Below are 19,466 nucleotides of genomic sequence, written 5' to 3' on the forward strand. Positions count from 1 at the left end.
TGTAAGCTTAGTGATAGGTGTTCCCCTTTTCCTGTTAAGCCTCCCCAGAGGCTCCCTCCCGCTTTGCACGCCGGAAAATGTAGTCCGATGGGTCTTGCCGGCGGAGGCTGGACCGAGGCGCGCTCTCAGAGCACGACGGGAGTTGTAGTTGGGGGGCGTCCCGGGAAGGTTCCGGGTGACGCCTTCTGGTCCGGGGGCGGGCGGTCATAGCGCTCCTTGGCTGAAAGGAGGAGGAACTGGTAACTGGGAGGAGGCTCTAGTGAGGCCTGGAAGGCTGCGCAGCTAGGTGGGGAGGGAATTTGGAGTTGGGGGACAACCAAGTAGTGGGTCTGATATGCTGCTGGGGTCGTGACCGCTCTGGGACCGAGGCAGGACCTGGCCAGACCCAGCCTGGAGGCCTCGCCTTCGTGGGGCCTAATTTCCAACGGCCGGGTAGGCCTCACGAGAAGCTCCTTTCCTTGCGGCTTTCCCGGGTTCCCGTCCTGATTTTCTGTTCTGGAGATGGCCTCCCCGAGCCCCCCGCCGGAGCCAAAGGTAAGTCGCCCCTCTGGGTATCCCTGTTCTCTGGCCACTACTGGAGCTAGGCCGCGCTACCCACCCTGCCCCCCCCCCCCGCCCCCAACCCCACGACCGTGGTCTTTAAGGCCAGCGCTGTGCAAGGAAGTACTCCGTAGTGGTCCGGATTGCGCCTCGCGACCAAATCGCCCACTTGGCCCTTCGTTTCAAGAGCGACTTGATAAATTAGCTGAAGAAAATTAGTAATGCTGCAAACAAGCGCTCTCATTTGTGAGTTCTTCCAGATGAGGCACCATTTTTGACTCTTCCCTGTGTCTTGTGCGCCTGTCACGAAGCTAGGACCCCAGGTAGACGCTTAGAGAACTTCCTGCAATTGAATTGAACAGGGTCTCAAGCCACTGCTAATAGAGTTGGATGGAGCCGGGCAATGAGGTGCAGGAAACTTGGGGAGGCCTTGGGGCAACTTACTAAAATAAAAGTGTTAGGGTATAATGATTCAGCCAGAAAAGCTCTATCCTTAGGACCATCACTACTGACGACCAGGATCCAGTTCAGTTGCCCTCTAGTTGGAGGTGCTTGTCTGATACAGAATTGGGCCCCATTTGGATCTCTGGGTAATCATGTTCCTCCTAGACTACCCGGCTCTGAAAAGTGATTGCTTTGGCTACTTTCAGTGGTAGAATTGTCCTTGAGACAACAAGAACTGACTACAGAAATCGTACTATTTCAGGGGTTGCTGACATTTGAGGATGTGGCTGTGTTTTTTACCCAGGAGGAGTGGGATTATCTGGATCCAGCTCAGAGAAGCCTGTATAAAGATGTCATGATGGAGAATTATGGAAACCTGGTCTCACTGGGTAAGAATCTTTTGTTCCTCTGATTAAAATATCTAAGAAGCTATAAGAAATCAGACCCTGAGAACACTTGAACCACCACGAGTACCAAAACTGCTTTGTTCCAAAGTTCAGATTCAAACATTTCGGCCATTAATTGTTTCCATGACTCTCGTCTGTAGTGTCCTTGCAAAAACCAAAATACAAGCCTTTCTGGCTTCTTATCTTCATAATCTCGTTCCCATACTGCTCTGCACTTTCCCTCCTGGCTCATCCTCCCACTGCTTTCCTCCCACCCCTTTTCACTCTGCCTTCTGGAGCCCCTGTTCTTCTTCACATAATGTTCCTTACCCCTCCTGGCCTTAACTGAAAACTGGCACTTTCCCAAGGACACCACTTCTCTGGCAGAGGCTGCTTACTCTCCCACATCCTCCTTTTTCCCTATCCTTTGTCTCAAGGCTGGAAGGGAGAAGTTACTATTCTCCTGGCTTTTCAGTATTGTTCCCAAAGCGTTAGTTTTAACCCTTCAAACAAAATCTCCCTTTGGAGGCTTCAGCAGTCTTGCTCTACCCACCCAGTTCTCTTCTGCTGTCATCTGCCAACATTGTTTGGTCTCTCACACGTAGATTTTGTCACATTTCAGAATCTCTCTATGCTAACCTATGCCATCAATGATGCAGCCATTATTTAAGCCTGGCTATATCCTGACCATGTTGTCTTCAGGAACCTTGCTTTCCTTTTTTGTTCAGCAAGTCACATCAGTGATCAACCCTCAGTTTTGTCAAGGCAGGCAAATCTTAAGCCCCAGTATCTTAGTCTTTGAAAATTCTTCAGCCATTGTTTTTATCTTAGACCATAACTAAACAGGGGTGACCAAAACAGACATGATCTCTGCCCATGTAGAGCTTACTACAATTTCTTACGCTTCTACATCTTCTACTCATTTCCTCCCAAACCAGCTTATTCCCAGTCATGCTACTTGTTCCTTGATTTCTCCTTTTTCCTCCCAGATTATCAGTCCTCTTCTAACTTCACCTCTTCATCTATTCCATGGACCTACATATGAATTATCATCAGCATGCTCTCTTGCCACCTTGTCATTGTGCTCTACCCATTCTGCAAACTTCATATTCTGTATTGGTTATAAAATCAGCTTTTTCTCCTGAGTTGCCAAGCACAGCAGGGGAAATTGTTTAACTGAAAGGATTAATGCCCTGGATATATGCATGGCTTTTCTAATAGTCTCTAGTGGGTTTTTACATCTCAGCCAATTTTTTATCATTGATTTGCTCATTCTCTTCTTCCCTTTAGTGACCATTCCAAAAACTTAAAAAAGTTTTCCTTGGGTCCATCACTCAGTAGTAGACCTCACTTTCTGTTTCACAGAGAAGGTAGAGGCCACTGAATATGAACTCTAACTTTCTGCCCCTCGTGTGTACGCTTAGGTCTGCTCCTTTTTCCTCACTTCTCCAAGAACTTATCCGTCATCTTTTTTTTTTTTTTTTCCCCCTTACAACTTCAGTCTCTATTCCTTCTCCTCTGGTACCTTTATTTTGGTGATGGGTATGTTTATGACTCTTCCAGTTGGGGAAAGTAGGGCCGGGGGCGGCGGGGGGGGGGAGTGGCTGTCCTTTGAGAGAGCCTGTAACCTGCTCCTTGTTCACTTACAGCCAAGTTTTTGTAAGAGTAGTTAATGTATATTCTTTACTTTCCCTACCATTATCTCTAAGCCCCTTTTCTTGCCTCTACCCTTCCCCTTAAATTGTTTAGCATTCTACTTTAATAGCCTAATTGTCAAATGGAATAGACACTTGGACCTTATTTTATTTCACCTCTCTTTATGTATTTGAAGCTCTTTATTGCTTACTTGTATTGCTTTCCTCTCCATCTACATGCTTTCTTTGGCGAACCTTATCTGCAGTCAGGTCATCACCTACCACTGTGATGAGTCCCAGATCTTTATCTCTACCTAAAAGAAGCAATTGAAGCCTAACTGCCTAAGCAAAAGTCCTGGTTCCACCACTTAGAAGCCTTGTGACCATGGGTGAATTATATAACCTTTCCATGCCTGTTTCTTTTTTACCCAATGGCAGTAATAATAACACTTACTTCTTAGGGTTACTGTGAGTACTAACTGAGTTAATATGTGTAAAGCACTTAGGACACTGGTTAGCATGTACTAAGTATAATATAAATGTTGATTGCTATCATCATCATACCTATTATCTTCTCTAAGAGCTCCAAAATCTTCGGCATCTCCTTTTGAAGACCACATAAATAACTCACACCTGGCCAGTCTCAAATAACCATTAAGATCTCAAGGACCTTCTCTTCAGAATTAAGTACTCCTCTCTGTGCTGCCATGTACTGCACTGTGCTGCACTTCTGTTGAATTTGTCAACTGTATGCACAGTTTACGATCAATTTATCAAATGACTGTACTCTAGTCATTCTTTATGTTATTTCTCTAACCAGACTGGTCTCCATGAGGATGGTAACTATATATTTTTTCATTTGATTTCTCCAGCACTTAGCACAGAACCAGGTATATATTATATGCCTTTAAATATTTGTATAACTGAATTACTATACTTAAGACTCAGAACCTCTTGTGGCTCCTGGGTGGCTCAGTTGGTTAAGCATCCAACTTTGACTCAGGTCATGATCTCGCAGTTTGTGGGTTTAAGCCCTGCATCAGGCTGTGTGCTGACAGCTTGGAGCCTAGAGCCTGCTTCGGATTCTGTGTGTGTCTCTCTCTCTGCCTCTCTCCCCCATTTACACACTATCTTTCCCTTTCTCTCTTTCTCAAAATTAAATAAACATAAAAACAAGAAAAAGATTGGTACCTCTTGAACAGATTATTGCATTAGCCCATAAACTAGCCTCTTGCCTCCAACTCCCTTTCTTTTAATACATTCTATTCACTGCCACCAAAGTGATTTTGTTAGTTAACTGCTTACAATTTCAGATTCCTGAGAGCTTAATAAAAAATTTAATTTCTTGTCCTACCTACCAGGGCCTCTCTAAATAGCCCCTGCCTAGCTTTCTAACATCATCTATTACTTCCTGCACACCACTTCAGTCTCTAGCCAGATCAGCTGCTGATTTTTTTCTCCCAATATGCCATGGTGTCTCTGAGTCACTGCCAGCTTTATCCACACATATGGTATCCTGGTTGATAGAACCAGGCAAATGCCCAGTCTTGCCTGTCCCTACTACTGTAAAATGTGAGTACCATATGGATGAAGGCATGGCAGTGAGCCCATCTGTGATCTACTTTCAGGCTCTCATTTTAGCTGAACTACAGCTTTTTATCAGTTCTTTCTCCCTCCACAACCTTTTCATCTTCCTCTGTAGACTCTGTCTCCATTCCCTTGATGAAAAATCACAATTACTTAACCTTTTTTTCTTTAATTTTTTTAATGTTTATTTATTTTTGAGAGAGAGAGACATAGTATGAGTGGGGGAGAGGCAGAGAGAGAGAGAGAGGAGACACAGAATCTGAAGCAGGCTCCAGGCTCTGAGCTGTCAGCACAGAGCCCAGTGTGGGGCTCAAAATCACGAACCGCGAGATCATGACTTGAGCCAAAGCCTGACACTTAAATGACTGAGCTACCCAGGTGCCCGCTTAACTTTTCTAATATAGTGTTTTCCTGCACTTCATCTTGCTGCTTTACTTAATACAATACTTTTCCAGTTTTAATTTTGGTCCTTTATTTAATACCTTTCTCCTTTCCATGCTGATTTTTACTTAAAAGCTTTAGTAACAACATTGATATTACAGCTGACAGCTTGATCTCAGTTCTTTGAAATGAACTGGACTTCTTTAATTTTAATGACTCCTTTTCAGTCTGCTTGAACCTTATTGGACCTTGACAGAATTGGGAATTGCTGTACCTGTAAGACCTTAATCTCATTGCTTCAGTTCTTTGATTATAGTCTCTTTTCAGTTATTTGTTCAACTACTCATCCATTCAATAAATAATCAAGCACTGTGCTAGCGCTAAGAATGCAAGTCTTCCCCATTCTGTCATTCTTTTACCAAGAAAACTGTTCTTTTTATACTTTTTTAGGTACTAGGGTTAGCAACTATGGTCCACAGCCCAAATCTGGCACTGTCCATTTTTATAAATAAAGTTTTATTGGAACATGGACATGCCCAATCCTTTGTGTATTATCTGACACTACTTTCACGCTATAGTGACAGAGTTGAATAGTTGCAGCAGAGACCATTTTTAGCTAACAAAGCTAAAAATATTTATTGTCTGGCCCTTTTTAGAAAATGTGTGGCAACTCTTGTTCTTTCCTAAAGTTTAGCCACTTCCATTTTACCATTTCCTTGCTTTTTGTCTCTCTTCTCAGCTAGCATATTATTAAAACGGATTAAAGATTATAGGAATCAACTCAAACTGGCTTAAGCCAACAAGAGAACTTACTGTAGGGACATAGGTGGCTCATAGGATATATAAGCATGATTGCAACTGGATATCAGAAAAGGACTAAACCCAAAAATTGGTGCGCTCAGGAAGTCAGTGATTAACCCTTGCATTTTGTTTCTTTCTCCTTGGTAGATTAGTCTTTCCTCCTCATATCCACATGCTTTTGTCCCTATAGCTTCTGAGTTGATAGGTTACAATTCTGTCATGTTCAGAATAACTGCATATTTCATTTTTAATTCCAAATTCCTGGGAGAGATGCACTTTGAGTCAGCGGTACTCTAGACAAATTAGCTATGATCACAGGATGGGAACATAAGACAAGCATGGCAGAGACCTCAGAAGGTGATTATAGCTAACAAGCCCAGATTTCACAGATAGTCCTTTCTGTGCTGCTTTGTGTACAAGACTGAAGTCACTTGTTTTCTTTACCTATCTCTTTGACCTGTTTATTTTTGTGCCAGAGCATCTCTATTTTACTTAGCAATATATTGCATTTTATATCTACCAGGATAAATCATTCTCTTATATTCTTTTCCAGGATACACTTAGCTAGTTTTCTGCATTCTTCCAGTTGAAATTTAGATTCATTGGGGTTTTTAATTAGTTCATAAGATTTTGATTGGAATACAATTGGGTTCATAGATTGTTTTAGGAAGAATTAAGATCCTTATAATATTGAATCTCTTTAGCAATTTGGTTGACTCTATTTATCTGTCTTAAGTCCTTCAGAAAAAGTTTATGGTTTATCTCTGTGGATCTCGTACAGTTCTTGTAAGATTTATTCATAGGTTTTATGGTTTTGTTATCATGAAAAGCATATTTTATTTTTCTATAATATTTCCCAACTGGTTATCCTTGGTAGTAAGTACCAGTATTTATTTTATAGCTTAGTCTTCATGTTGCTATTATATTTCATTTAATTCTTCTAGAAATTTCAGTTAGACATTCATATTGTCTGCAAATAAGAATTTGTCTTACTCCTTTGAGTAAAACCCCTGGAACAGTAACCACTGGGTAAACATTAAGAGAGACTTCCCCTTCTCACAAAGAATTTACAAACCCATAGAAGAGACGAACACAAACAGTTAAAACAGCAGTGCAGTAGTAGCTGTAATACAGTTGTGGATGAGGACTGGTGATAAAAAACAGAACACCTAATCTGTCTAGTGGACTTAGTGAAGGCTTTGTGGAGGAACTGTTGCCTTGAATTGAGTCCTAAAGAGCAACCAAGAGTTGACCAGGTAAACAACGCTGGGGGACATTTAGTAAACGAGATATGCAATGAAATGGTATAAAACATTAACATAAGCAATTTGCCCAATTCCAGTGTGAGAAAGTGGGTAGAAGGGTGACTTGAGGTTTAGAGAACCTGTTGTGAAGCACTGAGTATCATAATGTAAAGAGCTTTGATTTGATCCTAGAGGTGATAGAGTACTAGTGAACCTACAGGTGGTGATGTGACTGGAATTCCATTTCCTGTACATCTCTCTGGATGCAGCGCAGTAGGTATGGTGTGGGGGCAACTTAAAGACTAGAGTGAAGGATTATTAGATGGCTTTTGCATCATCCAGAGAAAACATGGGAAGAAGGTAGATACTAGAGAGTCAGATCTTTGGTTTTGGTGATTGGGTAACAAAAAGAAAAATGGAGAAATCTAGGATGATTTTCTACTTTGGGTAATGGATGAGGATGCCCGTTAAGAGAAGATAATTAGAGGTAGAGATCTATATGACAGCAGATGATGAGGATCATGTTAATTGCGAGCCCTTTTTGAGGCATGTAAGTGGAGATATCCTGAGTATGAATATAGAGCAAGGTAAGAATGTAAACATGGGTGGGGCACCTGAGTGGCTTAGTCAGTTAAGCATACAACTCTTGACTTTGGCTAAGGTCATGAGCTCAGTTTGTGAGACTGAGCCCTCCTGTCAGGCTCTGCACTGACAGTGGAGAGCTTGCTTGGGATTCTGTGTCTCTTCTCTCTCTCTCTCTCTCTCTCTCTCTCTAAATAAATAAATAAATAAATAAATAAATAAATAAATAAGCTTAAAAGAAAGAAATGTAAACATTATTGGTAACAGTAACCTTGTCAAACAGCAGTTGACAAAGGAAGAAAAATACATGAAGGAGATTTTTTAGAAAAGGCCAAAGAAAAAGTAGGGAGGGGACTAGAAAAATGCAACATACAACAATACATACATATAGCATACAACAACAGCATAGAAACTTAATACAACAACAGCATAGAAACCAAAAACAGATAGTGTCAAAATGAGAATAATCGACAGTGTCAGATGCTGCTGAATAAAAGACTGAAAAATGTTCGTTGTATTTGTTATTCAAGAGTTATTGGTGGGGCGCCTGGGTGGCGCAGTCGGTTAAGCGTCCGACTTCAGGCAGGTCACGATCTCGCGGTCCGTGAGTTCGAGCCCCGCGTCAGGCTCTGGGCTGATGGCTCGGAGCCTGGAGCCTGTTTCCGATTCTGTGTCTCCCTCTCTCTCTCTGCCCCTCCCCCGTTCATGCTCTGTCTCTCTCTGTCCCAAAAATAAATAAAAAACGTTGAAAAAAAAAAAAGTTATTGGTGATTTCATAAGAAGCATCTCTAGATGCTGGAAACCAAAGCCAGATTTCACAGTAGGTTATAGAACAGATTGAATGGGAAGATGTTGGGCATGGAAAACATAGTTGGGAAATGGAGAGCTACAGAGTTAAAATTTTATTTCACAAATTTGGATTTCATTAAGAGAAGGATTTCAAGTTCAAGATATAGTTGGACATATTTGTATGCATGTTGATATGTTGGACAATGGAGAATACAGATGGAAGAAAAAGGGAAAAATGCTAATAATTGAACAAACACTCAGAGACAAGTGGGATAAAGAGAAGGTAGATGAATTCAGCTTGGATAGGAATGGGATCTTCATGTGCCATTGCATATAATTTTATAGGAAGGGGGAAGAAAGTTGAGGGAGTTCTTTGATCCTTTTTCATTGTGTGAAAGAAAGCAGTCCAGTGAAGTGAATTTGAGAGAGAATACTGTAAGTAGTATAAGCAAAAATAAAGTTTCTACTAGTTTCTTAGAGGAATAAGAGAAGGCTTTTTGGAATAAAATAACTTAATGACTGGTTTAAAGTGAGTGAAGAAAAATTCGAAGATGACTCCAAAGGTAGAAGGTTAGAAAATTAAGAGAAAAGAGGAAGTCTAAAAAAGGAAATTGTTTAGGGCCAAATATATATTTGGTAGTGATCAACCGAATATGTGGAATTATCCAGCAGAAAGCAAGAGAGAAAAGAAAGAAGTCAGAGGCAGACTTAAGTGTTCTATATGCCACTCCGTTTACATCATAGACCATTATGTTATCTTTCCTTAACACATGCAAGATTTTCATTTCTCAGATGTCTTAGAGACTCTCAGTTGGAACCAGATAGTTCCAATGTGGCTTTTACATCTTTGGAAGAGTAAGAATCATGTATACTTGAAGAACGTGGGGTGATTTGTGGTAGGTGAGGTTACCACACACTGCTTTTCCCTGTTTCTTTCATTAACCTTGACTGTGTTCCTTTGTATTTATTTTTTTCATCCTATATCATAGACTCCATGTCACTCCAACCCATTTTTTTTTAAAGCTGTTTTGTCTCTTGATACAGGAATTGCTTTACTTAATATTTTACCATTTTATTTTCTTTCCCCAGTATACTTGTCATTCATTTTATTTGGTAGGAAGTTTCATGTCTTATCTTTGCATACTGAATCATTACACAATGCCTGGCATGCTTTTGATTGCAATAAGTAAATTCTTTTTTTTTTTTAATTTTATTTTTATTTTTTTATTTAATAAGTAAATTCTTATTAATTGTTGCTTCCTGGTTTTTGTCTTTTATCTTTCTCAACATCATTTTGTGTTCCTTTCTGTCAGTTACTTAATCTACTCACACTCCAGCAATGTTGTTTCATTCCAAATTTCCCAGAACCTACTGTTTTCTTCCTGTGTCATCCTTTCTTCTTTGACAGACTAATTCATCACACCACTACTTGTTTTATTTCATTGTTGGCCCATCTTACCTTGCATAATTCTCTGTTGATCACCAGCCCTTCCTCCCAACTCTGCTTACCCCCACTAACTTATCATTTGCCTCATAAAAACACTCTTTTCTGGGCACCCAGCTGGCTCATTCAGAGGAACATGTGACTCTTGATCTTGGGGTTGTGAGTTTGAGCCCCATGTTGGGTGTAGAGATTACTAAAAAAAATTAAAACTTCAAAGCTTGCTCCGTTAAAAAACAATACTCTTCACACCCCTTCTCTAAGAAAAACTTTTCATCAGTTAACTAATAATAATATTTACATAGCTTGTATTCTTTGCCAGGTATGGTCTTAAATGCTTTATGTATAGGAACTAATTTAATTTTTACAACAATACTGTGAAGTAATCATCCACATTTTATAGATGTAGTGGATTGATTTATCTTAATCTTATTTTCCTAAGCATTTCTCCTTGCTAGCAAAGAGCCTGGCTAATCTTTCTATTTTCTATTTTCTATTTATTATTCCAGATGTTTTAAACAGAGATAAGGATGAGGAGCCAACTGTAAAACAAGAAATTGAGGAAATTGAGGAAGAAGTGGAACCACAGGGTGTAATAGTTACAAGAATCAAAAGTGAAATTGATCAAGATCCCATAGGTAGAGAAACCTTTGAACTTGTTGGTAGGTTAGATAAACAGAGAGGAATCTTCTTATGGGAAATACCAAGGGAATCTTTGGCCCAGGAACAGAGAATGTTCAGAGGAAACACTAACATTATCCGTAAGAGACCAAACCCAGAAGAGAAATGCCATAAATGTGAAGAATGTGGAAAGGGATTTGTCCGCAAGGCCCATTTCATTCAACATCAAAGGGTCCATACTGGTGAGAAGCCTTTTCAGTGCAATGAATGTGGGAAAAGTTTTAGTCGCAGTTCGTTTGTTATTGAACATCAGAGAATTCACACTGGGGAAAGGCCCTATGAGTGTAATTATTGTGGAAAAACCTTTAGTGTGAGCTCAACCCTTATTAGACATCAGAGAATCCACACTGGAGAGAGACCCTATCAGTGTAATCAGTGTAAACAGAGCTTCAGCCAGAGAAGGAGCCTTGTTAAACATCAAAGGATCCACACAGGTGAGAAACCCCATAAATGTAGTGACTGTGGGAAAGCCTTCAGTTGGAAATCACACCTTATTGAACATCAGAGAACTCACACTGGTGAGAAACCCTATCACTGTACCAAATGTAAGAAAAGCTTTAGTCGAAATTCATTACTTGTTGAACATCAGAGAATTCACACTGGGGAAAGACCCCATAAATGTGGTGAATGTGGAAAAGCTTTTAGATTAAGTACATACCTTATACAACACCAAAAAATCCACACTGGTGAGAAGCCTTTTCTTTGTATTGAATGTGGAAAAAGCTTCAGTCGGAGCTCATTTCTTATTGAACATCAAAGGATCCATACAGGTGAAAGACCTTATCAGTGCAAAGAGTGCGGGAAAAGCTTCAGTCAACTGTGCAACCTTACTCGTCATCAGAGAATTCACACAGGAGACAAACCCCATAAATGTGAGGAATGTGGAAAAGCCTTTAGTAGAAGCTCAGGTCTTATTCAGCATCAGAGAATCCACACCAGAGAGAAGACTTACTCATACAATGAAACTAAGGAAAGTTTTGATCCAAATTGCAGTCTTGTTATACAGCAGGAAGTCTATCCCAAGGAAAAATCTTATAAATGTGATGAATGTGGGAAAACTTTTAGTGTCAGTGCTCATCTTGTACAACATCAAAGAATACACACTGGTGAAAAGCCCTATCTATGTACTGTATGTGGGAAAAGCTTCAGTCGGAGCTCATTTCTTATTGAACATCAGAGAATCCACACTGGTGAGAGACCTTATCTATGCAGACAGTGTGGCAAAAGCTTTAGTCAACTTTGTAACCTTATTCGACATCAGGGTGTTCACACAGGTAATAAACCCCATAAATGTGATGAATGTGGGAAGGCCTTTAGCCGGAACTCAGGCCTTATTCAGCATCAGCGAATACACACAGGAGAGAAACCTTACAAGTGTGAGAAGTGTGACAAAAGTTTTAGTCAACAGCGCAGCCTTGTCAACCATCAGAAGATCCACGCAGAGGTGAAAACCCAAGAAACCCATGAATGTGATGCTTGTGGTGAAGCCTTCAATTGCCGCATATCTCTGATTCAGCATCAAAAATTGCACTCTACGTGGATGCAATAAATGTCAAGAAATGTTCGAGCGCAGTTTGACTTGAGACTAGCTACCCAAGTGCGGTTTCAGTATGGCTCAACATGAGTCAGGTTTAGTGATAAATTCTCCTTGGTGTCAGGCAAATTGTTTCTGAAGATTCTGTGAATAGTGGACAACTGCCCACAGGCAGCTCAAGACTTCCATTTCTCTTTGTTTTGATGATCATAGAGAAAGACTCAGTAATTTATTTAAGCATCCTTTTCAAAAAAAATAAATAAATAAGCATCCTTTTCTAACACATCTTTCAGCAGAGAGGTCAAACCCAGGTTCAGAGCACTTGGTATTGTAATTAAAAAGGAGAAGGACAAAGTTGCATTGGTACAAGGGAGCTGAAGGTAGAAAAGTAGCGTAATTATTCAAGAAAGTCCTCTGCCACCATTATATGGTGGTTCTTTCAGTTCCATGATGTGTCTGGCTGTGCATGCCAAAGCCTAGTAATTAAGCATATGATTACATTTTCAAGGAAACAAAGCCCCAGGTGTTTTTTGGGTTTTTTTTTTCCTTTCTCTTTTTAACTGCTTCTCCAAAGTTTTGGTCATTTCTTAAGAAAGCCAGTTTTTTGGCATGTGAGTTAAAGAAGCAGTTCCAATGCCTTGTGGTTCCCAGATCTGTGAAATGAGTGGACCAGTAATTTTACACGTAAAGATTATGTGAGTAATTAAGAAACCTAGCAAAGGTGTTACCAAGGAACCTTAGGGAGTGCCTTTTTTTAAGATGGGCCCAACAAAGTGGAGGAAGACACTTCTTTATGTGCCCTCCCAACTGTGAAACATAATTGTAGTCCTATACAAATAATCTTACTCCTCCACTACCAGTAGCATGCAAAAGTGTACATATTTTGATTACCAAGAGTTGGAAATAAAAAATATCTGGAGTCTATGCTAGGAAGCTGAGATATTTTGGTATTGCTTTGGTTTTTATGGTAACTAGACTTTGCATGCAATTTTAAAATCCTTATTTCTGGTTCTAGGGTTTCCCTTAGTTAATGGTTATATAAACCTACTAATTCATCTGTTCTAATCATTAAACCTGTTTTGTTTTTTGCTTTGTGTAAGAGTTCTTTACTACTTTAGTGCAAAATCTATCCTGTCAAACAAATACTGCATTTGAAAATTAGAATTGGGGTGCCTGTGTGGCTCAGTCGGTTCAGGTCCGACTTTGGCTCAGGTCATGATCTCACTCCTGAGTGAGTGAGTTTGAGCCCTGTATCAGACTGTGTGCTGACAGCTCAGAGCCTGGAGCCTGTTTCAGATTCTGTCTCTCCCTCTCTCTCTGCCCCTCCCGCACTCTCTCTTTCTCTCTCTCAAAAATAAACATTTTTAAAATTTTCAAAAAAAAATTAGTATCAAGATTTAAAAGAAATTGCTCTCACTTGTTCTACCTGTGACTATAGGCATACCTTGGAGATATTGTGTATTTGGTTCCAGACCAATGCAATGAAGCAGATAATTGGAGTGAAGCAAGTCAAATTAATTTTGGTTTCTTGGTGCATATAAAAATTATGTTTGCACTTAAGTGTGCAGTGGTATTATGTCTAAGAATTCAATGTACATACCTTAATTTTAAAATACTGCTAAAAAGGGCTAACCATCATCTGAGCTTTGAATGAGTCAATCACTGATCAGATTAGCATAACATAATAATGAAAATATTTGAGATATTCTAGGAATCACCAAAGTGTGACAGAGACATAAAGTGGGCAAATACTTTTAGAGAAATGGAATCAATAGAATTGACACAGGTTTGCCACAAACCTTCAATATGTGAAAAAATGCAGTATCTGAGTAGCATAATAAAGCAAACCAATAGAATGAGGTATGCCTGTAAGTTACCTTTCCTGGGTTAGTTCAATTAAGGTTAAATACAATTTTTTTAGTTTCTGAATATGGAATTCCAAAACACCAGAACTCCAATTCTAACTTCCTAATAGCTTGAGGAAAAAAACCTCCTTTTCTTCAATATTGTAGACATTCTGAATGTCACCTCCAAACTTAAATCTTCTCAGAATATGTGTGTGTGCACATGTAAATGTCAGTGTTACGGTATACATGTAGAAATTGTGCACTCTCCTATTCAAATTAGGTGCTCATAGCATATAGTTAACTTTTCAAAAACAGTTTGTAGCCCAATGAAAAGCATAAAAAGCCACTGAAAGTGCATTTGATGCCTCAGTTATCCTCCTGCCGTAAATCTCCCCCGTTTTACTAGTCCACTAGTGGTTCAGAGGCCATGGTCTAAACTAATAATGAGGTTCTTATACCTGTTCTCAGTATTTTGAAAAGCTTAATGCAAAGTATATTCTTCATACTTTGCAGTTTGCATGCACACTAAGACATTGTGCTTTTTGCTGGAGTTGCATCTGTTTTGTGTATGGTTACCTTGCTTAGCAGAAGCTCTGGCTGTTTGCCTCATTGTAATGTGGGGACATTGTCATATGAGATATACCAACAAAAATTACATAACATCCTTGGATGTGAACCTGGAATGATATCTCAAAACTCCAGTAGCAGTGAAACAATTCTGGATTGTATGTACAATTCATTGCTTATAAAAAGCATAGCCAAAAAGATGAACTTTTAAAGCAAGGTTACTGCAGTGTTCACTGTTGTTTTCTAAGAGGATGATAGAAATAACAGGAACATGAAATGCCAGAAGAGGAGGGAAGGAGAAAGTAAAGCTTTCAAGAGGAGATGATGCTATAGATGGTCTAAAAGATACGGACCAAGAAAAAAGGATAGTGTCTGAAGACAGAACTGTAAGAGGACCTACTAGCCACAGAGCGAACCTCCAGTGATTGGAATGTGGCAGGAGGTAAGCCTGCCTGTAAACAAGGGCAGATGAATAGAGTCGCTGTGCTAAAGAGATGATAGGACTTAATGCTGCCTATAATTCTGTGATAACATTTTCCTTGTATTTAAATTGTGTGTGCATGCACAAGAGAGGGAGGGACACTATTTTAAGTGTGCAGTTCTGAATTTTCACAACTAAACCTACGCAAGTGGCACTTGAAATGTTCCTGGTACACCTGATACTCACCTGGGTACCTTTCCAGAAACTACACACACAACAGATCTTGTGATGCCTTCATTTTAAAAGACAATATGGAATTGAATAGGAGGAGAAAGTTTTGAGCTAATGTGATTATAAGGGCTAAGAAATCCCATGATATGCAATCTACAAATGAGAACCATGAAAGCCAGTGGTGTAGTTCAGTCCCAGGCCAAAGACTCAAGAACCGGAGCACTGATGTCCAAGGACAGGAGAAGAGGGATGCCCCAGCTTAAGCAGAGAGCAAATCTGCCCTTCCTCTGCCTTTTTGTTCAGTTCACACCCTCAATGAATTGGATGATGCAAACCAGCATTGTGAAGTTGATCTTTACTCAGTCTACAGATTCAAATGCAAATCTCTTCCAGAAACCCTCACAGACACGAGGAATAGTATTTTACCAGCATCTCTTAGCCCAGTCAATTTTAAACATAAAATTAACCAGATAACATTTAAAACAAACAGGTAAAAGCCTTTGGTGGCAAAATAAATCAATAAATCACTACAGTACTCCATTTCTCTAATTCTGGTAAAATTTTGTTTTCATCTGCCTTCCTTAAGGAGGGTTTCATCAGCAAATCTAGGGGCATACACAGCATACCCAGTTGAGCATATTTGTAAAATAAATTTCAACTTTTAAAAATCTAGTCCAAATATTCCAATCATTTTTTAAAAATTACTGTTCCTAGTCAGTATTTAATACCTTTCACCTTCCTTCGTGATCCCCTTCAAATGTGTTTTATGGCCTTGGGTGGGTGGCCAAGGGGTAGGTTGATTTCTTTTTAGTTAAGGCTATCTCTATAACCATAACACATGGAAAATAGACAGTTACATTTACTTTAGTGCACCAATGGTTCAAGTTCAATTAACGTATTTTTAAATACCTGCCAGGTGCTATGTTAATACTGTAAGTATTAGTTGCATAGTGGCTTCAAGCAGTCCTTTAGCCTCAAGGAGACTTTGGGAAGTGAATAGTAAGCCATATGTACTCCATAACAAAAAGAATGGGGGAAAATCACTTAACTTGCCAAAATACATTTTGTACAAATAAAACATAGTGCATATCTCTCTACCTGTCCTTGTTCCTGTGCAGAAGCCATGATCTCAAGAACATGCTTCTCATGTTCAATGGCTAAGAAATCGTCACATCACATGATAGTCATTTCATCCCTGGGACAAAGAAGCACACTCTGACTTCTTTAGCCTATAAAATCTCCCAGGGAAAACCAGGGCAGGACAAGGAAAAGTTGGAAGTGTCTGCAGAAACATGTTTGACCTTGAATTTTTTAAGAGGGCAGGATAGATTTCTCTGACATCTAAGAGTTAGGCTACAGCCAAGCTAGCCCTGGTTGTTCTGAACTGCCAGAACAATTAGTGCTGTGTTTAGAAGATGCTTTATATTTCACTGTGCCACCACCATACTCAAAGAGCCAAGTCTGTACATGTATGTAAGCTTCTTTTTGAGAAGCAGAGGTAGAAGAATTTTGAATTTTTATTTGTCCCAGTACTTGCCTGTCAAGTTGCAATAAGACACTTTATTAGGGTGGTAAATAGCAATGCTCCATGAGAGTTTTCTGTTGTTTCCCTCAGTGCAAAAGATGTCATTTCCACTCACCCCCCTCCTCCTAGAGTCTAGGCCTGTGCTGGATTGCAGTTCTACACTCTGAGCTGCTTCCCACCTTCCCAATCCTCCCAACCCTCTACCTTCCAAAAAATAATTTTCAGCACTATTCTTTTATCATGTTATTCCCTACTCAAAAATTACTCACAGGTCCCTATTTCTCATTACTTCAAGGTAAGACTTTCCATAATATCTCTGCCTAATCTCCCCTTCCCCTCCACTGTGTCACTCTACTTGGCCTCACTCTTCTAAGTTCTGACAATATCCTCAACATATCCGATCTGTACTCTAGGCAACATACAGTCAATTCATCTTCACACCCACTCAAGTGCCTTGACCATTTCTCAACAGCCAATTTACAGAGAAAAAATATAATATTTGTTCACAACTTATATATCTGGCACTATACATAAAATATTGCTAACCTCACAGCAATCCTATTTTACAGATGAGGAAATTGAGTCTCAAGACCCCAAGATCATATAAACTAGCTGTCTGTAACTCATCCCACTGTCTTTATAAAGCCCCTTTGATCTCAGCATGTAGCCTATGCCACTGTGATTTAGCACATTTTTGCATACCATTTTGTTTCCTAACTGTACCTTTGTCTTCTTCATCTCAATGGTAAGTATACAAGGACCATGTAGTGTTGACATCACCAAGTATACAGTAGGTGCTAAATGAATACTTGTTGACTGACTTTATAAATGTTTAGAGATTGATACCCAGCATTGAATGTTCAACCATTTCAGGAGGTTAGGACAGACTGTGTTACAGCCAGAAAAACCTTTATTTGACTAATGAAAAAAGAGCTATGACTGCCTGTGTTGACCTTTGCCATTACTCCTGTCTCTTCATTCATCCCTTCTAGAAAATGGGCTTAGCGAATTGGTAGCATTACATGAGCCCTCTGGGCTCTACTGAGCATAGGTAACTCATTTTTACCCTACATATGAGATAGATATTGTTCTAAGGGCAGGTCCACAATTCTTTATCTGATTGCCTTGAGGGTGTATGCGTTTTAGAAATCAGAATTTTTCAGATTTTAGAGATTAAATATAGTGCTTATGCTACATATTGTATAACTCCCTCTGCAGGGTCTGAGTCAGAACCTAAAATCAGGCACATTTTCTCTGCATCCCATCAAGTGGAATAAAGGTGACAGTCTCAAGTCACATTTTGCCACCAAATAATTTGCTGCAAACTTATGAGAACATTTTTGTTTTCAGAGCCTTTTGGATTTCAGAATTGTGAAAATTATAATAAGGGATGTGAACCTGTTATTGAGATGTATTGACTCATTTAATCTCTCAATAATTTGCAATGCTGTACTTGTTTTATTTTGAAGAGGAAGAAACTGAACCGCAGAAAGGTTCTATAATGTGCCCAAGGTCACATGGCTAGGAAGTGGCAGAGACAACGTTTGAGCCTAGATTGTCTGACTCCAGAACTGGTGCTTTTCACCACCCCAAATTCTGCAAACCAAGAGGACTTTGCAAGTCTCACCTACTGGTGATGTGACCTTGGACCACTGCCTTAGTGTCCTGGGCCCCGTTTTCCTCATCTGTTGCTAAAAGTGAAATGTAGATGTCAACCCGGAGGGTTTCACCCCAGGAGAGCTACATCAGATGAACTTGAAGTCTTATTCCTGCTTTGCCTAAAGCCTGCTCTAAGATTTCTGCAAGGTTCTAGAGGCTTATATTCTCATTGTCACAGTTGGCTTCAGCTTCTGTTAAATCAGTTCACATTATGAATCATTATGAGTCATCTCAGTATCTTGTTTTTGACAGCATGATGTAAACTCATGTGTGAAATTCAGCTCTTCATCTCAAGCAGACAAATGTCTTTAGATTGCTTGTTATTTCTCCACCTTCTTAAAAGTGCTTTAGTCACCTCCCCACCGCCCCACCACCACCCCCGCCCTGCTTCCATATTGCCCTGGCTTCTCCCACTTTTGGTACTTATGCCTTCAAGATATCCTTTTCTCCCAGTAAATTTTCTTACACAAAGGCAGTTGTAAGAGTTCCTTCCCCTTGGCCATGCCTCGGTGCTTACCCTAGATGCTATCTCCTCCCACTTCCCAACCTCTAGTCAATGGCACCTGTGTTTCTTGCTTAGCTACTTAAGTTTGTGTGATATGCAAATATCACCCCTAGCCTAAAGCTGAAACTTCTCAATTACCTTCAGTGCCTAGTACCAACTTTTATTTTTAGCAGGTGTTCAATAACTGGAATAAATCCAACAGTGTGCCAAAAGGTAGGAACCCACTAATATATTCCCTAAGTGATCATATAGTTAATAGAAATTAAAGTCTATAGCCTCATAAAACTTGTCTTCATATTATTCTCAGTGGCATAAATTACTGGGGTTGAGATTTCAAAGACAACTGTAGTGCTTTGGCTGGAAAAATATACCAGATGATAGCCAGGAAAATGCATTATATAAATCCTATCCCTAGGGAAGTGTAATTTGGCCTGGACCAAAATATATTGATTATAGATTCTTGCTCAACCAATAAATGATAGTCTAGGAGGTTTCTGTACAACATAGGGTCAGTGATGCTAAGTGAGCTCTAGATAAAATTCCTGGTGAAAGAGTTTTGTCACAGCAGGTGTTGCCAGCTTTAGGGGAGCTTAGCACATGGTACGAGCTCAACTACTTGCTGATTGAATAAGTGAATGAATGAATGAATGAATGAGGTAAGAAACGT

The 19,466-nt window shown here is 39.8% G+C and overlaps 1 protein-coding gene across 3 annotated transcripts; it reads left to right on the plus strand.

Moving 5' to 3' along the window:
* Positions 1-87: 87 nt before the first annotated feature.
* On the plus strand, positions 88-13,140 carry ZNF189 (zinc finger protein 189). 3 transcript variants are annotated; one of them, XM_007089259.3, is made up of 3 exons: positions 88-534; positions 1,247-1,373; positions 10,339-13,140. In XM_007089259.3, the coding sequence occupies exons 1-3, from the start codon at positions 502-504 to the stop codon at positions 12,057-12,059; spliced, it is 1,881 nt and encodes a 626-aa protein (XP_007089321.1). In that variant the 5' UTR covers positions 88-501; the 3' UTR covers positions 12,060-13,140. The 3 variants fall into 3 exon arrangements, with proteins under 3 accessions (XP_007089321.1, XP_007089322.1, XP_007089323.1); XM_007089260.3 differs by having other exon boundaries at positions 1,289-1,373; XM_007089261.3 differs by having other exon boundaries at positions 1,292-1,373.
* The last annotated feature ends 6,326 nt before the right edge of the window (positions 13,141-19,466 follow it).

This window comes from Panthera tigris, chromosome D4 (genome assembly GCF_018350195.1).
Source record: "Panthera tigris isolate Pti1 chromosome D4, P.tigris_Pti1_mat1.1, whole genome shotgun sequence".
NCBI classification, from domain to species: Eukaryota; Metazoa; Chordata; class Mammalia; order Carnivora; family Felidae; genus Panthera; species Panthera tigris.

What these genes read in the sequence shown, in the direction of transcription:
- ZNF189 (XM_007089259.3), top strand. Translation starts at nt 502, where the DNA reads ATGGCCTCCCCGAGCCCCCCGCCGGAGCCAAAG. An exon ending in GCCCCCCGCCGGAGCCAAAG is followed by an intron (nt 535 to 1,246) that starts GTAAGTCGCCCC and finishes GTACTATTTCAG; the next exon opens with GGGTTGCTGACATTTGAGGA. An exon ending in TGGAAACCTGGTCTCACTGG is followed by an intron (nt 1,374 to 10,338) that starts GTAAGAATCTTT and finishes TTATTATTCCAG; the next exon opens with ATGTTTTAAACAGAGATAAG.